This window comes from Sus scrofa, chromosome 9 (genome assembly GCF_000003025.6).
Source record: "Sus scrofa isolate TJ Tabasco breed Duroc chromosome 9, Sscrofa11.1, whole genome shotgun sequence".
Lineage (NCBI taxonomy): Eukaryota > Metazoa > Chordata > Mammalia > Artiodactyla > Suidae > Sus > Sus scrofa.
The window spans coordinates 66759840-66778453 of record NC_010451.4 but is presented as its reverse complement, the minus strand read 5'-3'; the positions used below and the strand labels follow the sequence as shown (position 1 = coordinate 66778453).

The following is an 18614-nucleotide window of genomic DNA, read 5'->3' as shown; positions in this document are numbered from 1 at the left end:
TGTGGCATAGGCCTGTGGCTACAGCTCTGATTTGACCCCTAGCCTGGGAACTTCCATATGCTGTGGGTGTGGCCCTAAAAAGACCATATAAAAAAAAAAAGTGATGTGGAGTTCCCTTCGTGGCTCAGTGGTTAATGAATCTGACTAGGAACCATGAGTTTTCAGGTTCGATCCCTGGCCCTGCTCAGTGGGTTAAGGATCCGGTGTTGCCGTGAGCTATGGTGTAGGTGGCAGACACGGCTCAGATCTGGCATTGAATGGCTCTGGCATTGGCCAGCAGCAACAGCTCTGATTAGGCCCCTAGCCTGGGAACCTCCATATGCTGCAAGTGCAGCCCTGGAAAAGACAAAAAAAAAAAAAAAAGTGATGTTAACTGGATGGGGGGTGGCACTTTAAAGGGGGATCTGGTTTGATTAAAAGTCAGGACAAGAGGACCTCTGGTACAATGATGAACCCTGCCCTTTCTGAGGGTGTAAACGTGCTGTTGTCACACCTAAGGAACTTCTAATACGCTCTAGGGAGTCCCAATAACCCACCTGCTATATGTACTAAAAATAAAGTGAGTTCCACAACCAGGACCACACACTACATTCTCCACTGAACCATAAGCTTCCTCTGGGCCCTGGTGGTTTATTTTTCTTTGGACCCTCTGCGCCAGCGCCTCTCACACACTGGATAAGGCCGCTCTTGGAAAAGCATATGCCCTGGGTCTAGTCCTGCCTCTACTGCTTACTAGTTCTGTGATCTTCCAGAGCAAGTCATGTAACGTCCATGGGCCTCCACGGTTCCTCTCATAGGGTGGTTTACTGCCTTTATGATGCTGCTTGAGAAGGACTCTGGAGTCCACGGGTTAACCTATCCTGAACTGCAGAACTCCAGGTCTAACTCCTCCCACCCCTGCCTTCCTGTCACCACTATTGCCCCCTCTTCGCACATGTCCTGCTTCCCCGCCCGCTATCCTTTAAGACCTCCACCTGTTTCCTCGGAAGGAGTCGTCAAGGTCGCTCCCAAGGGCTAAGAGCGCCTTCTGGGGCCTTGCCTCGCCCACCTGGCCACACCTGCCGTTCTTGGACCCTTGCTGGGCTAACAAGGAACCCAACAGCGCTGCTAGCCTTAGGGTCCCCACATGGTGAGTGGCCACCCCCCATTCCCTGGGTATGCATCTGTCTTGGGAGACAGTCCGATGGTTCCAAGCGCGAGCCAAGATGAGGTTACCTGCCTGTTTGCGGATCCATGGGTCCCTCTGGCAGGTGAGCGCTGACTTGTGCGGTCCCCTTCCCACCCTCTCTGTCCCTGATCCACCTTCTCTCCCTGCCTGTGCCTGGTCCACCCTCTGTTCCTCCTCCCCGACTCTCCCCGGACACTCCCCTCTACCCCCTCCAGCCAGCCTCTCCGTCCCCCCGCCGCCGGCTGGGTGCCTGTGTCACTCCGCCCTCCTCTGCAGGAGCCAACCGGCGTGCGGAGGGGCCGGAGCGCTCCGGCTGTGAGCCCATAAAACCTGCTCAGGCTGAGCCGATGCTCTGTCGCTGCCGCTTGTCGCCTCCCGCCCGCCAGGGTGCGCGGGCCAGGCTGGGACCGCCACACTGGGGCTTCCCGCTCCGCGGGTGGACGGGTGACGCTGACGGACGGCTCTGACCGCGCCTCCAAGCAGGCTTAGAGACATCTGCTTTCCACTTCCAGAAAAGTTTGGAGAAAGTGAACTCAGGGTGGATTCAGGAGTGGTGCCAGCTCCCCCAGCCTTCTTTCCTTTTCAGAAGCCTCACCTTGCACAGCCTCATCCATTCTTTCCTTCCTGACACCTTGCCTCCCTGACTCCTCCGTCCCTTCGCTGCCGGTTTCCCCCTCCCCTCTCTAGGATCGGCGCCTTATAGGTCCGTCCTTATCTCTTTCTCCCTCATCCTCTCTATCCCTGTCCTCTTAACTATTTTCACCCAATTTCAGCCCTTCTCCCTGGCATCCTCACCCTCCTCCTTTCTTCCATCTTAAATCTTCCCCTCCCCCCTCCATCTCACTCCTTGACCCTCTCCACTTGCACCCAACTCTCCATCCATCCCTCTCCTCGTCCCTGTCCCTCCCCGAAGACTTCCGCCATGGATTCGGGACCTCCTTGGTTGGCCAACCCCACCCCTGGAGGCACTCTCTCTGTCCCCAATGCCACCACACCCTGGCTGGGCCGGGATGAGGAACTGGCCAAGGTGGAGATTGGAGTGTTGGCCACTGTCCTGGTGCTGGCGACAGGGGGCAACCTGACTGTGCTGCTGACCTTGGGACAGCCAGGCCGCAAGCGCTCCCGCATGCACCTGTTTGTGCTGCACCTGGCCCTGACGGACCTGGGCGTGGCGCTCTTCCAGGTGCTGCCCCAGCTGCTGTGGGACATCACCTACCGCTTCCAGGGCCCTGACCCTCTCTGCCGGGCCGTTAAGTACCTACAGGTGCTCAGCATGTTCGCCTCCACTTACATGCTGCTGGCCATGACACTGGACCGCTACCTGGCCGTTTGTCACCCTCTGCGCAGCCTCCAGCAGCCCAACCGGTCCACCTACCCACTCATCGCAGCTCCCTGGCTGCTGGCCGCCCTCCTCAGCCTCCCTCAAGTCTTCATTTTTTCTTTGCGAGAGGTGATCCAGGGCTCCGGCGTGCTGGACTGCTGGGCAGACTTCCGCTTCCCTTGGGGGCCACGGGCCTACATCACCTGGACCACCCTGGCCATCTTCATCCTGCCTGTGGCCACGCTCACGGCCTGCTACAGCCTCATCTGCCACGAAATCTGCAAGAACCTAAAAGTCAAGACTCAGGCCTGGAAGGTGGAAGGAGGGGGTCGGAGGACTTGGAACGAACCCTTACCTTTGGCCCAGGCTGCCGCCATGCGGGGGCTGCCCTCCCGGGTCAGCAGCATCAGTACCATCTCACGGGCCAAGATCCGAACTGTGAAGATGACCTTTGTCATTGTGCTGGCCTACATCGCCTGCTGGGCACCTTTCTTCAGTGTCCAGATGTGGTCTGTATGGGATGAGAATGCCCCTGACGAAGGCAAGTGTGTTGTCTGGTGGCAGGGGTGGGGGGAGGGGGGAATGAGGAGGAAAAATGCAGAGAAAGGAGAATGAGAATATGAGGACAGGGTTACAGTGACTCCCAGGGCTAGACAGGCCACAAATGAGTGAAAACAATTCAGAGAGATGGTGCTTGTCCCACGTGAAAGGGCTCAGCTGCAACTCCCAGCCAGGCAGCCGATGCCATGTGAAGTTTGTCATGGGAATTTCCATGTTTAAAAATGTTGGTAGCTAATTGAATCATTTAAAGATGCTATATGACCCTAAGGAAATATGACCATTAGTAGATTTGATCAAGCAACTGGCAGTTTGCTTGATGTTTGAAAGGGATTTTCACATGATTCAGTCCAGGATGTCCATGTGTGGCCCACGAACTGTAGCTCTCATCACTCTTGCCCCCCTGCACCTGAACATGACTTTGAACTCCTTCTCAACAGCCCTTCCAGTTAACTAGCCTGAAACCCCGAAATTTCAATTCAACCCTGATGAGAAAGCAGAGGCCCAGAGAGGAAACGTGACTTGCCCAAGGCCACACAGCTAGGAAGGAGCAAAGTGAAGAATAGAACCCAGGCTTGCTGTTCCTTGACTTTTTCCTCAACTCTGTGCCCCCCTTCAATAATCCTGGCTCTGAAAGGGATGAGGAGAGGAGCCTTCCTCCTACGTGAAAAACAAAATGGAGCCCTCCAGGTGGACTGGGTCCCGGGTGGCACGTGGGAGGCCATGTTTTGGTGACTTTTTTGGAGTGAGGTCGATCACAGCCTCCTAAGTTTTAGATACCTCCAGACCGCCAGGCCATTTGGGGGTGAGCGTGTTCTCAGAAAGGTAGGTGCTGGGGGTGGGCAGCAAAAATGTTGGAGAGTGGTATTCAAAGGCATCTATTCCCGGAGTTCCCATCGTGGCTCAGTGGTTAACAAATCCAACTAGGAACCATGAGGTTGCAGGTTTGATCCCTGGCCTCACTCAGTGGGTTAAGGATCTGGCGTTGCCGTGAGCTGTGGCGTAGGTCACAGACATGGCTCGGATCTGGCGTTGTTGTGGCTGTGGCGTAGGCCGACAGCTACAGCTCCGATTCGACCCCTAGCTTGGAAACCTCCATATGCCATAGGAGTGGCCCCAGAAAAGGCAAAAAGACAAAACAAACAAACAAAAAACAACAAACAAACAAACAAACAAACCAGACATCTGTTCTGGTTCCCCTAAGAAGAGTGAGGACAAGTAAGTGGCCTGGGTGTCCTCAAAACAGGGTGACGGGGTGCTCTGCAGTGCAGCATCTCTTATGCAAAGCTGGGGATGTATAACAGGTGCAACACGTAATTGCCCAGGGAGGCCCTGTGCACAGGCTCCTCTGAAAGCTTCTGGAGGGTTCACTGGCCAGTAGACCCAGGCTACCCCTTCCTACTAGATCTTAGGGAGTGGTCCTCTTTGCCTGTGCTTTTGTTTCTGATCTCATTTGGCTCATCCCAGGCCACACTCCAGCCAAATGCTTTGCCTTTTCTGGAGAGATGAAGTAAGGGAAGGCTGTTAGTGACATTAACACAATTTAGCAAGAGGAGTGTGATGCTGACCATCCCACCGTACCTCTTGTTAACCACCTTTTGGACATCAGTCTGGACAAGGGGCTATTTATTTATTTATTGTCCTTTTGCCTTTTCTAGGGCCGCTCCTGTGGCATGTGGAGGTTCCCAGGCTAGGGGTCAAATCGGAGCTACAGCTTCCAGCCTACACCACAGCCACAGCAATGCCAGATCTGAGCCATGTCTGCGACCTACATCCCAGCTCAAGGCAACACCAGATCCTTAACCCACTGAGCGAGGCCAGGGATCGAACCCGCAACCTCATGGTTCCTAGTCAGATTCTTTAACCACTGAGCCACGACGGGAACTCCCAAGGGGCTATTTATAAATTACCCTTTAAGCAATGAGCATAGTAATCTTAAGAGCTGTAGAGATCTCCCTGCTCTAGTCAAGCCCAGAAGAGAAGGAAGGAGGGCTTCCTAGCACCAAGCACATCCAGGCCCTGTGCTGCTTAGGGGTGGCCCTTTCTCCTTTCCATCTGAGTAACCTGAGACTCAAGGAGGTGAAATAACTGGTCCAAAGTGTCCCTGCTGGTCAGAGATGGAGCCGGGAATCTAATCAAGGTCTTTATGGGCCAAGCTTTATCCATGGCACAGCCAGATTCCCAGTCACAGTTCAGCTGGCACCAGGGGTAAGATGGCCATTTGCCCCTTTATCAAGGAACCTCTGAGAAGAGGTAGATCCTGCTGCTCAGCCAGTGCAGGCTTCCTGCTTTCACCACCAACATGAACCTGTGCCTCAGTACTATGTGTAAAGTGACTTACCAAGGGCCTCTCTGAGCAAAGAGTACAGGAACTAAGTGTCGGAAAATGTGCTTCCCTGGAGTTCCCATTGTGGCTCAGCAGGTTAAGGACCTGACATTGTCTCTGTCCCGTCGAGCTCTGTAATTCTTGTGCTTCTCTCTGGGCAGATTCAACGAATGTGGCTTTCACCATCTCCATGCTTTTGGGCAACCTCAGCAGCTGCTGCAACCCCTGGATCTACCTGGGCTTCAACAGCCACCTGTGGCCACGCCCCCTGCGCCATCCTGTCTGCTGCCGAGGCCCCGGGCCCAGTGTGCGCAGGCAACTCTCCAGCAGCAGCCTGTCCAGCCGCCGCACCACCCTGCTGACCCGCTCCAGCGGCGCCCCCAACCCCAGCCTCAGCCCCAGACTCAGCGGGAGGCTGGAGCCCCAAGACTCACTGAAGGACTCGGAGCCGGTGGACAGGGATGGCACCACCGAGACCGGCATCTTTTAGGTAACACACCCCTGAGTCTGGCGCTGCCCCCGGGGCCGGCGGAGGGTCTCTGCTCATCTCAGATGTGAACCCTGGGAGCATCAGGGCTGGAGTCAGGGGAGCCCAGGTTGAGGCAGGGTGAGGAGGCCAGCATGGCTGCTCCGACCCTCGCTGTGGTCGCTGTCCTCGTTGATTCCCAGTCTCACATGCTGGGAGTTAAGGAGATTCAATGTCTGTTTCCTTGATCCTGCCATATTCACAGGGTGTCTGGGGACCATGCATGTGGTAGATGTGGTGCATCAGATCGGAGACAGGCCTAGGACTGTCCTGTCTGGAGGTCCACAAGCAGCAGGAACTCAGAGGCTGGTCTCTTATCTTGTTTATCCCCATCCTAACCTGACTAGCGATCCCAGCTCAACCCTGAGCGGGAAGGAGTGAAAAACTGTAAGGAGGATGCTATTTGTATCCTGGATGGTTTTCTTTGTTTGTTTTGGTAGCGAGAGGATTGTTAATGAAGAAAAGCAAAAGTAGGCGGGGCTTCGCCTGCTACGCCCACCTGTCTACGGGAAGGGAGATGCAGGGTGAACACAGCACCTGGTAACTAGTAAAAACTCTGCAAATGCTACTTCTCTTCTCTCCCTTAGGGGGCGACAGGGGCAAAGTGTTGCACATTCTCAGTGGAACGACCTGCTGGGAGCGAGTGTGAGAAGAAGGAGTGAGGAAAGGAGGAGATGAAAATGGTCATAATAAAATGACAAACGGAGGAAGCTTCAGAAGCTGCAAGGAGGGGTTGCTCTCCTCCCCCCCCCCCTCCAAAGGATCCATGCTGCTCCTGCCCCTGGGGCTGCATGGAGGAGGCATCCTTTGGAAAGTGTGACTTGGTCATGGCTGTGAATTTGTTTGAGGCTCTTCAGAGCTTCCACATGAATCACAAGCTTGCTGTGATCAAATCAGGAGCATAGGATTTGAGACTTGGCTCTACCTTTGGGGATCTGTAATGGCCCTGGGCAAGTCACCTCCCTCTCTGGGCCTCAGCTCCTGGCCTGGAGAACAGAAATGATCTCGGAGGATTTTCCCAGCTCTAACCTTTCATGACTCTGCAAGACTGGAGAAACGGTGTCTTAAGGACATTCTAACCAAAAGACTGGAAGATTTTTTTTTTTTTTTTTTTTTTTTGGTCTTTTTAGGGCCACACCCGCAGCATATGGAGGTTCCCAGGCTAGGGGTCGAATCAGAGCTGTAGCCGCTGGCCTAAGCCACAGCCACAGCAATGTGGGATCTGTGCCTCTTCTGCAGCCTACACTGCAGCAATGCTGGATCCTTAACCCATTGAGTGAGGCCAGGGATCAAACCCAGGTCCTCATGGATGCTAATAAGGTTCGTTAACCGCTGAACCATGACGGAAATGCCAAGGCTGGAAGAATTGTTCAATTTTCACGACAATGACATTTATGCCCTTTGACTCAATTCGGGTGACTACGGGTCCTGCTGTGGCCGGAACTTTTGCCCTCAATTCTGTGATGCTGACACCGGGAGAGACAGCCTAGCAGGTAGAATCTGGGGCTTTCTCCTGCTTCTCATCACCTCCAGTGGGGTTTATACCATGGAACAACCTCCCACCCTGACTCTGGTTCTACTCTAAGTGATGGACTTGATGGTGAAAAGAGCACCAGCTGAAGTCAGGAGAACTGGCTCCTGGCTCTGCCTGGTTCACGCCATCACCCATGACCAAGACCGTGAAGATGCTGGCTGATCCTGGCTCTCTTCATTATGAGTGTCAAATAGGACTGTGGATGGTGGTTTGTCAGCCCACGAACCCATACTCATTAGGGATGACTAAGCTAATTAGGAGCTCCTGAGAGCAGCTCTAGGGAACAGATTCGCTCTCTGCCCTCCACTCCTAGGGAAGCTTCGAGGAGTGGCTGTGCCTTTGGGCATATACTTACGTATGAGGCTACTTAGCTCTAAGTTTTCTTATGCTTCCTTAAAAGAAAAGAACCTAAGCCGAGTGTTGCGAGTGAGCAAAGCATCCCAACCCTTTGATACGAGAGAACTGGCAAACAGGATGCATATGGGACCAAGGCCCAAGGCGGATGGGCACCCCCACCCCATCTCTCTTCACAACACCCCATTGCTCAGTTAAGCCCCTGACATCCAACTACTTCTTCCCTGTCCATCTGTCCCACTGGAGCTGGGCTCAGGAGCTTCCTATGCCAGCTTGGGCTGTTGAAGTTGCTCCTTCCTCTGCTTGCATAAGCCACCCTCCTTTCAAGACCGCAATTTCCAACCCTAATGCCCATAGTAGGTACTGAGCAAACTTTGCTCATCATGATGACTGAGAGGTAGAAGGGATACTGGCCTTGTACCCCTAAACCTGGATTTGAGTCCTGCCTCACCTCTTTCCACCTGTATGAAACTTAGCAAGTTTGCCTGTATGAACTTGGGCAAGTTATCCAATCTCTCTGAGCAACAGGTGCCCCATTTGTGGAATGGCAGTAACAGTGCTCGCCTTGCTGGGAAGGATTTGTGAGGCTGTGGACTGACTTTGGAACATCCTACTGATGTTGGAGAAGATAATGGCCTGGCTCAGGATTGCATCCAGTGGGTACCTCCAGGGCCCTGGGCCCAGGAGACTCCATAGTAGAAAGGAGAGAAGAGAGGAGGCCTGGAATTGAGGTTGACCAGAGCCCCTGCCATGCCCGTTCCAGGCCTTCTATAGCAAAGAGTAGCAGGTAATCCCCCTATTATATTTCCAACTTTGCATCGCACAAGGGGGATTTACTTATGGTTGGTGGCTTTGGGGCCCTCACTGTTCCTCCCATGGAGAGGCTGCTCTTGTTCTTTTCCAGAAAGCTGGTGCTGTCCTATGATGAGGCCAGTGGGGAACAGCTGGATACTGGGATAGGGGGAGGCTCCTGGAAGAAATGGCATGAGCGTGTCTGGATCTACAAATGATGGCTTTTGCAGTCCCTGTAGGAAGCTCTCACAGACACTCTGAGACAACACAAGGGCCTTGGATAAGGTTCGGGGAGGTGGGCACTTGCTGGAAACAAGAAGGAACTTCTGTGTTCTCTGGGTCAAACTCGTTTCTTTTTTTTTTTTTTAATGCATTAAAAATATTAAAGTATAGTTGATTTACAATGTTGTGGCAGTTTCTGCTGTACAGCAAAGTGACCAGTCTCTCTCTCTCTCTCTCACACATACACACACACACAAACAAATACACATTCAATCTCATTTCTGAGTTTGCCCCAGGAAAAACAGAAAGATACTATCCCTGGGCTGAGCACATTTGTAAAATGTTTATGTCATCCTGTGGACTCAGAAATATAGCACTTCAGTCCCTTGGGACCCATATGGGAGCAGGGGGTCAAGGATGCGCCAGGCAGAGGCTGGCAGGAGAAGGTTAATTGCTTGACCGTGGACATTTCTCAGAATGACTTTTTATGTTGTTTGGTATAGGCCAGTAATTTTCCAGATGACTCTGTCTGTGTTATGCATGTAAATAGGTGTTTTATCTATTGAGGGGCTATAGCCTCAGCCGAGGGCACAGCAGCTCACTCCTGGGTCCAGCACCCATAGATGTGGTTGAAATTGACCAATAAAACTCCTTAATGACCGGGAAATTTCTGGGCATCTTTGCTTCCTATGGGCAATGACAATGGGATATGCAAGCTAAAATAAAGTTTTGATCTCTTTGAGCAGGGCAGAGGCAGGGGAAAGGCTGAGGGGCAGAGAGCCACTTTCCTGGAGCCTCAGCATCTACTTAAGAGGGAAAAGGAGACAAGCGTGACCTGGGATTTGCCCTGAGACCACACGGTGGCAGTGTGGAGCTGAAAGTGGGCCTGAAGCAATAAATGACCCACAGGCCCCTACTGGAAAGTTACACAGTCTCTCAGCTCTAAGGCCATACTACCTTTCCCTAAAGTTCTAGCGCCTTGGCCTTTCATTTGACCCAGTGCTCCTGAGATTCTTGGATGTGCACGTCTTTTTCCCTAAGTTCATGGAGGATGTATTTAGCAAGAAGGGGCAAAGAACAAGAGGTTTCTTCTGCAAGGTGAGGACCTGAATATAGAAATTCCTGCCTGAAAGGCTAGGTGTATGAGGGAGCTCATAGAAAGAAAGAGAAAGAAAGAAAAAAAGAGAGAAAGAGGGAAGGAAAGAGAGAGGAAGGAAGGAAGGGAGAAAGGAAGGAAGAAAGAGAAAAAAAAAAAGAAAAGAAGAGAGGAGTTTCCGTCGTGGCGCAGTGGTTAATGAATCCGACTAGGAACCATGAGGTTGTGGGTTCGGTCCCTGCCCTTGCTCAGTGGGTTGACGATCCGGCGTTGCCGAGGGCTGTGGTGTGGGTTGCAGACGCAGCTCAGATCCTGCGTTGCTGTGGCTCTGGCGTAGGCCAGTGGCTACAGCTCCAACTCGACCCCTAGCCTGGGAACCTCCATATGCCGTGGGAGCGGCCCAAAGAAATAGCAAAAAGACAAAAAAAAAAAAGAGAGAGAGAGAGAAAACCACTAAGGTGAAGCCATTATAATGTATTTGGTTTAGAGGCCAGGGGCTTGGGTTAGAAGGCCTCCTGATCCCGGAGCAAATATCTCACTGATGTTGGACATAAAATACCTTCCTCATGCTGTGGGTCTTGCTGGCTAGTAAGTCTAGTGTCCCTCATGGAATCATAGAATTCTGCTGCATCTCTATTGTGGGCACTGGGTGCTTGCTCCTTTAGAATAAATATTCATTGAAGACAGGTCACATTTTTTTTCTGGTCTACTCCATATTCCCAGGTCATCACTGGCATGTAATCAACCTTCATCTGGTTGCCAGTACCAAATCAGTTTGTCTGTAGCATGTTATAAGATAGTTTTGGAGAGGTTTTTATCCAGTCCTTATCCATGGAGGAACCCAGAGTAGGCCAGCCTGATACTCCCCTGGAGGTTCTGATGACAAATAACCTGGGAGAAAGCCACTTCATTGTACTAGAAACCATGCTCCTCAGTTTGTCCTGTTTGAACTGTGCCTTGTACAGGCAGCCATTCCTACAGATTTATACAGCTACCCTTTTAAGCTCATGGAGGTATCACAAACAAAAGGCCATGTTATTTCTAGCAACATGGCTAGCAATGTGGGTCAGTTCAGATTGTTAGCTGGCCCCAATCATTGTCAGCTTATTGGCTCAAGCTCCTTAGTATGTCAGATCAGCCCTCCTCTTTATTTAGCTTATCAGGGCACTGTGAGGTCATCAGCATCACTGATGGTCAATCAAACATCTGTGAGTCACTTGGAGCCACTCTTTCAACTCTATTCCTAAACAGCACTCTCCAAGTATGCCTTTCCTTATAAGCAACTCTATGATATGTTTATTTGCCGTGAAAGTCATACTTGTGAAGCCAGGCATAGCAGCGTTTATGACAGACCTTGATCAGCTTGCTGGTGCCATGGCCATCTCTGCTTTCTCTGACCCCAACTAAACCTGCTCCCAGATATCACCACTGCTTCTGAGCCCAGGCTCAGATATTTCTCCTGCAGTTCAGTTCAGGTTAGTCCCTGGAGAATTTATTAAGTGCCTGCATTGGGTCAGGTCTGCCCCCTTTCCTTCTGTCTCTTCTCCCATCCATCAGTTTTCCACCCTTTTTTCTCAACTGAGGCCAAAAACTACCTCTCTCTGAGATGGTTTTTGATAAGGCCCACCTTTCTTATACCTACCAGTCTTATTCGTATTCTGCCTAAACATTGACCAGCTCTGGTTTCATTGCTCGATATTAGTTCTTCTTTGTCACATGTTGTTTTGTACATGTTCTTGCCTGTGCTCACAACTAGGTCATACATGCCTTGACCCCATCCACATGTCCAAGTCCTCTTTTTGTGTATGATCTTCCCAATTCCCAGGGCCTATCCAGAATTATGCATAAAGCAGGCATTCTGTCCATACTACTGCAATTTTCTCCTCTCCTGGTGTTGGAACTGTCTCTGCAGTATCTCTGTCTCTCTTGCGTGTGCTATAACCTATCTGAATATCTTCAGCATACTCTTGAATTGTTTTTTCCTTTTTAAAAGAGATCTCCATTTCTGGATGCAAAGATACTGTTATTGTTGGTGGCTTTGGTGGTGTTTAGTCTTTATTCTGCCTCTCTAATCAGTAGAATCTCTTCTTCCCCATTAAGAAAATCTTAAACAAAATTGATAACCCCTAAGGCAGACTTACCAGGAAAAAAGAGAGAAGACCAAATAAATAAAATCGGAAATGAACAAGAAGTTACAATCAGCATCACATACATATAAAGGATCATAAGAGATTACTATGAAAAATGATATGCCAATAAAATGGACAACCTAGGAGAAATGGACAAATTCCTAGAAACATATAATCTCCTGAGACTGAATTAGGAAGAAATAAAAAATATGAGCTGATCAATTACCAGTAATGAAATTGAATCTGTAATTCAAAAAACTCCCAGCAAATAAAAGTCTATGAGAAGACAGTTCTACAGGTGAATTCCACCAAACATTTAGTAAAGAGTTAATGCCTATCTTATCAAATTATTCCCAAAAATTGCAGAGAAAGGAATGCTTCCAAATTCATTCTATGAGGGCAATAGTTCCCTGATACCAAAGTCAGACAAAGATATCACAGAGAAGAAAATCATAGGTCAGTATTATTGGTGAACATAGATGCAAAAATCCTCAACAAAATCATAGTGAACCAAATCAACAATATTAAAATTATCATATGTCATGATCAAGTGGAATTTATTTCAGAGATATAAGAATGGTTTGATATCCACAAATCTAAGGAGGTAAAAGATCTATACTTGGAAATCTATGAAACGCTAATAAAAGAAATTGCAGATGAGACAGATAGAAATATATACTGTGCTCATGGATTGGAAGAATTAATATTGTTAAAATTACCATACTACCCAAGGCAATCTAGAGATTCAATGCCATCTCTATCAAAATACCAATGATATTTTTCACAGAACTAGAACAAATAATTCTAAAAGTTGTGTGGAAACACAAAAGACCCTGGATAGCCAAAACAGTCTTTAGAAAGAAAAACAAAGCTACAGGAAACAAACTTTCTGATTTCAAACTATATCACAAAACTACACTACCAAACAGTATGGTACTGGCACAAAAACAGACACAGAAATCAATGGAACAGAATAGAGAGCCTAGAAATAAATCCGCACTTACATAGACAATTAACCTATGACAAAGGAGGCAAGAATATACAATGAGATGACAGTCTTTTCAATAAAAAGAGTTGGAAAACTGGACAGCTACACACAAAAGAATCACACTGGACTACTCTCTCACATACCATGCATAAAAATAAATTCAAAATAGATTAAAGACTTAAATGTAAAATTAAATTGTCTAGAAGAAAACAGAGGCATTACACTTTTTGACATTGGTCTTAGCAATTTTTTTTTTTTTGATATATTACCTCAGGCAAGGGAAACAAAAGCAAAAATAAACAAATGGAACTATAAAAAACTAAAGCGCTTTAGCACCATGAAGGAAACTATTAACAAAATGAAAAGGCTGCCTACTGAATAGGAGAAGATATTTGCAAATGATATACCTAATAAGGGGTTAATATCCAAAATATACAAGAATTTATATAACTCAACATAAAAAAGATGGAAAACCGGCAGATAATTTGGATAGACATTTTTCCAAAGAAGATAATACAGATGGCCAGTGGACACATGAAAAGATGTTCAACATCACTAATCATCAGGGAAATGCAAATCAAAACTACAATGAGATATCCCCTAACACCCGTCAGAATAGCTATTATCAAAAAGACAACAAGTAAGTATTCAGGAAGATGGGGTGGGGGTGGGGAGGAACTCTCCTGTACTGTTGCTAGTGCAGGGAAGGTAATGCACCTTTGTGCAGTCACTGTGGAAAACAGCATGGAGATTTCTCAAAAGAATTGAAATTAAGACTACCATACAATACAGACCTTCCACTCCTAGGCATTTATCCAAAGAAAATGAAAACACTAGTTAGGAAAGCTATGTGCACTCCTATGTTCATTGCTGCATTATTTGCAATAGTCAGGATATGGAAGCAACCCAGTGCCCCTTGATAAAGAGGATGGATAAAGAAGATGTGAGACACACACACACACACACACACACACACACACACACACACACACACACTTGTATTACTCAAAAAAAGAATAAAACCTTGCCATATGCCACAACATGAATGGACTTAGAGGTTATTACACTGGCTAAGTGAAATAAGCCAGACAAAGACAAATACTATATCATTTCATTTGTATATGGAATCTAAAAAACAAAAGTGTGATAAATTCATTGAGTAATTAAAAAAAAAAGAAAAAAGTATTCTCAAAATTAATATCATGAAGCTTTGGCCTTCAGGATTTTTCTAGGACTTTTATAGTTTGGGGTCTTATTTTTAAGTTTTTCATCCATTTTGGGTATATTTGTATGATATATTATAAGGATCAGTTTCATTCTTTTGCAAGTGAATAACCAGTTTTCCAGACAAAATTTGTTGAAAAGAGTATTCCTTCTTCATTGTGCATTCTTAACACCCTTAACAAAGATCAGTTGATCACATATGTGTATATTTTGAAGGGGGAATCTCTATTCTGTTCCATAGGTTTACATGTCTAACTTTATGCCAGTACTGTACTGTTTGATTAGTGTGCTTTTTTTTTTTGTTTTTTTTTTTTTTTTTTTTTTTTTTTTTTTTTTACCTTTTCTAGGGCCGCTTCCCATGGCATATGGAGGTTCCCAGGCTAGGGGTTGAATCGGAGCTGTAGCTGCCAGCCTACACCAGAGCCACAGCCACGTGGGATCCAAGCCGCATCTGTGACCTACACCACAGCTCACAGCAACACTGGATCCTTAACCCAATGAGCAAGGTCAGAGATCGAACCCGCAACCTCATGGTTCCTAGTCGGATTTGTTAACCACTGCACCACAATGGGAACTCCTGATTAGTGTACATTTATATTATATTTTGGAATCAGAAACAATAAATAAAAAACAAAACAAATAAATATGACAAAATAGAAACAGAGTCTTAGATACAGAGAACAAACAGGTTGTTACCAGAGAGGAGGAGTGAGAGAAGAGAAGAAGTAGGCGAGGGAGATTAAGAGGTACGAACCTCCAATTGCCAAGTGAATGAGTCACAGTTCTGAAAGGTTCAGTGCGGGGAATACAGTCAATAATTATGTAGTATCTTTGGAGATGACAGAGGATAACTACACTTACTGTGTCATCATTTTGAAATGTGTAGAAATAACAAATTGCTATGTTGTGCAACAGGAACTAACCGAGTGTTGTAGGTCAATTATGCTTCAGAAACGTACAAACAGGAATTCCCGTGGTGGATCAGAGGAAATGAATCTGACTAGCATCCATGAGGTTGCAGGTTCGATCCCTGGCCTTGTTCAGTGGGTTAAGGATTCAGCGTTGCCGTGAGCTGTGGTGTAGGTCGCAGGTGCAGCTTGGATCCCTCATTGCTGTGGCTGTGGCTCCTATTGGACCCCCAACCTGGGAACCTTCGTATGCCTCGCATGGGGCCCTCAAAAGACAAACAAAACAAAATAAGACAAAACAAAACAAAACAAAAAACCCACCAAAAAACCTATACAAAAATACTCATAGAAAAAGAGATCATATTTGTGGTTACTAGAGGTAGGGGGTTGTGGGAGGGGAATTGGATGAAGGCGATCAAAAGGCGCAAACTTTCAGTTGTAAGATAAATACTAGGAATGCAATTACAACATGATAAATCAAATTAACACTGCTATTATGTTGTATATGAAAATTGTTAAGAGAGTAAATCCTAAGGGTTCTCATCCCAAGGAAAAGTTTCTATTTCTCTAACTTTGTACATGTATGAAAGGCTGGATGTTCACTAAACTTATTGTGTCAATCATTTCATGATATATGTAAATCAAATCATTATGATATATACCTAAAACTTATACAGTACTGTGTGTCAATTATATTTCAATAGGAGTTCCCATTGTGGCACAGTGGAAATGAATCCGACTAGGAACCATGAGGATGCTGGTTCGATCCCTGGCCTTGCTCAGTGGGTTAAGGATCCAGCGTTGCCATGAGCTGTGGTGTAGGTCCCAGATGCGGCTCTGATCCCGTGCTGCTGTGGGTGTGCTGTAGGCTGGCAGCTACAGCTCCTATTTGACCCCTAGCCTGGGAACCTCCATAAGGTATGGCCTTAGAAAGACAAAAAAAATTATGTTTCAATGAAGCTGGAAGAAAAAAAAGAATCCCTAAGGAGATGTCACAGTCACTACAGGCTGCCATAAAAAAAAAAAATACCATAGACTGGGTGGCTTATAAACAACAGCTATTTCTTTTTCATAGTTTTGGAGGGTGCCAGCATGGTCAGTGAATGCCCTCTTCTGGGTCTCGGACTTCTCATTGTATCCTTACATGTGAAGCAGCTGGGAAGCTCTGTGGATTTCTATGAGCACTAATCTCCTTCCGGGGGCTGCCACCCTCATGACCTAACCACCTCCCAAAGGCGCCATCTCCCAATGTCATCACTTTGGGTTAGGATTTCGATACACGAATTTGGGAATTTGAGGGGGACACAAATCTTCAAACTGTAGCAAGAGAGAAATAAGAATGGCAGTTAAGAGGAGTAGGGACATATGAACTGGCAAAAGTTTCCAGTCCCCAGAAACTTCAACTAGAACCCTTTCTTCAGATCATCTTGGGGAAGAGGAATTTGGGAAGATGAAAGTTGCCCATCGCTCTGAGGCTGATAAGAACTCAGGTAGTCAGTGCAGGAGCATGGGCTTTGATGCATTCTTTGGTATGGCCATTGATTAACATTTGCGGCTTAAGGGCTCCAGGGAGTAACATCCCCACAGGCCTTGTTTGCTATAGGGAGTGTACCTACGCCCAGATGGACATTAATCCCTATCCCCCTGTGACTCAGTTTACAGGAAGAGAAGGGCAAAGAAACCATGAGACTTAGGAGACATTTCCACCCCTAAGACCCCTATTGGACAAGGATTGATATACGTAACTGGGCAAGGCCAATGGGAGAAAACCTCATCTTTCTGGACCCCATGTTGTTACCCCCCCAACTTTAAGGGATAAAACCCCCTATAGGACAATGGGGCGGGGGCTCTTCTCCCCTATCCCAGATGTCCTGGAAGCTATTTGCTTTCCTGTAATAAAGACTTGCTTGCTGCCTGTGTGTTCATGAAATTCATTCTTTGGCTGTGTGAACAAGAACCCGAATTCAGGTAATCTCTTTCCAGCATCAACTCTCAGACCAAGGATAGAAAGGTCATTTACAGCCTGCAGATGGAGCACAGTAAATAAATAGTCTCTAGGGAGTTCCCATTGTGGCTCAGTGGTTAACGAATCCGACTAGGAACCATGAGGTTGCGGGTTCGGTCCCTGCCCTTGCTCAGTGGGTTAACGATCCGGCGTGGCTGTGAGCTGTGGTGTAGGTTGCAGACACGGCTCGGATCCTTCGTTACTGTGGCTCTGGTGTAGGCTGGTAGCTACAGCTCCGACTAGACCCCTAGCCTGGGAACCTTCATATGCCGCAGGAGCAGCCCAAGAAATGGCAAAAATAAATAAATAAATAAATAAATAAACAAATAAATAAATAAATAGTCTCTAGACCTGAATGCCATTTTCCCACAGTTTGATTTTAGCTAGGAGTATTTTTAGGATTTCCGTTTTTTGAGAAGTTTGGTTAGCTATTGGCAGCATTTTTTTTTTTTTTTTGTAATTTTGTCTCTTAGCTGTTGGGAAAAAAAGGTACATCGTATATTTATCTAGGCACTATTACTACACATGATCAATTTTTAAACATTTAATTCCCTGAGGTTTTCTAGAATAAGCATACTGAAAACAATGGCGAACTTTATCCCCCTCTCCAATAGTTATAGCCCTTATTGTTGTTCATTGTTTTACTGCCCTGGTTCGAATTTCTTTTTTTTATATATTTTATTTTATTTTCCCACTATACAGCAAGGGGATCAAGTTATCCTTACATGTATACATTACAATTACATTTTTTTCCCCACCCTTTGTTCTGTTGCAACATGAGTATCTAGACAAAGTTCTCAATGCTACTCAGCAGGATCTCCTTGTAAATCTATTCTAGGTTGTGTCTGATAAGCCCAAGCTCCCGATCCCTCCCACTCCCTCCCCCTCCCATCAGCCAGCCACAAGTCTTTTCTCCAAGTCCATGATTTTCTTTTCTGAGATGTTCATTTGTGCTGGATATTAGATTCCAGTTATAAGTGATATCATATGGTATTTGTCTTTGTCTTTCTGACTCATTTCACTCAGTATGAGTCTCTAGTTCCATCCATGTTGCTGCAAATGGCATTATGTCATTCTTTTTCATGGCTGAGTAGTATTCCATTGTGTATATATACCACATCTTCCGAATCCAATCATCTGTTGATGGACATTTGGGTTGTTTCCATGTCCTGGCTGTTGTGAATAGTGCTGCAATGAACATGTGGGTGCATGTGTCTCTTTTAAGGAGTGTTTTGTCCGGATATATGCCCAAGAGTGGGATTGTGGGGTCATATGGAAGTTCTATGTATAGATTTCTAAGGTATCTCCAAACTGTTCTCCATAGTGGCTGTACCAGTTTACATTCCCACCAACAGTGCAGGAGAGTTCCCTTTTCTCCACAGCCCCTCCAGCACTTGCTATTTGTGGATTTATTAATGATGGCCATTCTGACTTGATTCGAATTTCTAAAGCAATGTTATGTA

General features: G+C 47.0%; 1 protein-coding gene across 1 annotated transcript; it reads left to right on the top strand.

Annotated features, from left to right (window-relative positions):
• AVPR1B (arginine vasopressin receptor 1B) lies at nucleotides 1538–8982 on the top strand. Its single transcript, XM_003130445.3, has 3 exons — nucleotides 1538–3030; nucleotides 5535–5863; nucleotides 6487–8982. Exons 1-2 carry the CDS (start codon nucleotides 2091–2093, stop codon nucleotides 5861–5863), a joined length of 1269 nt encoding a protein of 422 aa, XP_003130493.1. The 5' UTR covers nucleotides 1538–2090; the 3' UTR covers nucleotides 6487–8982.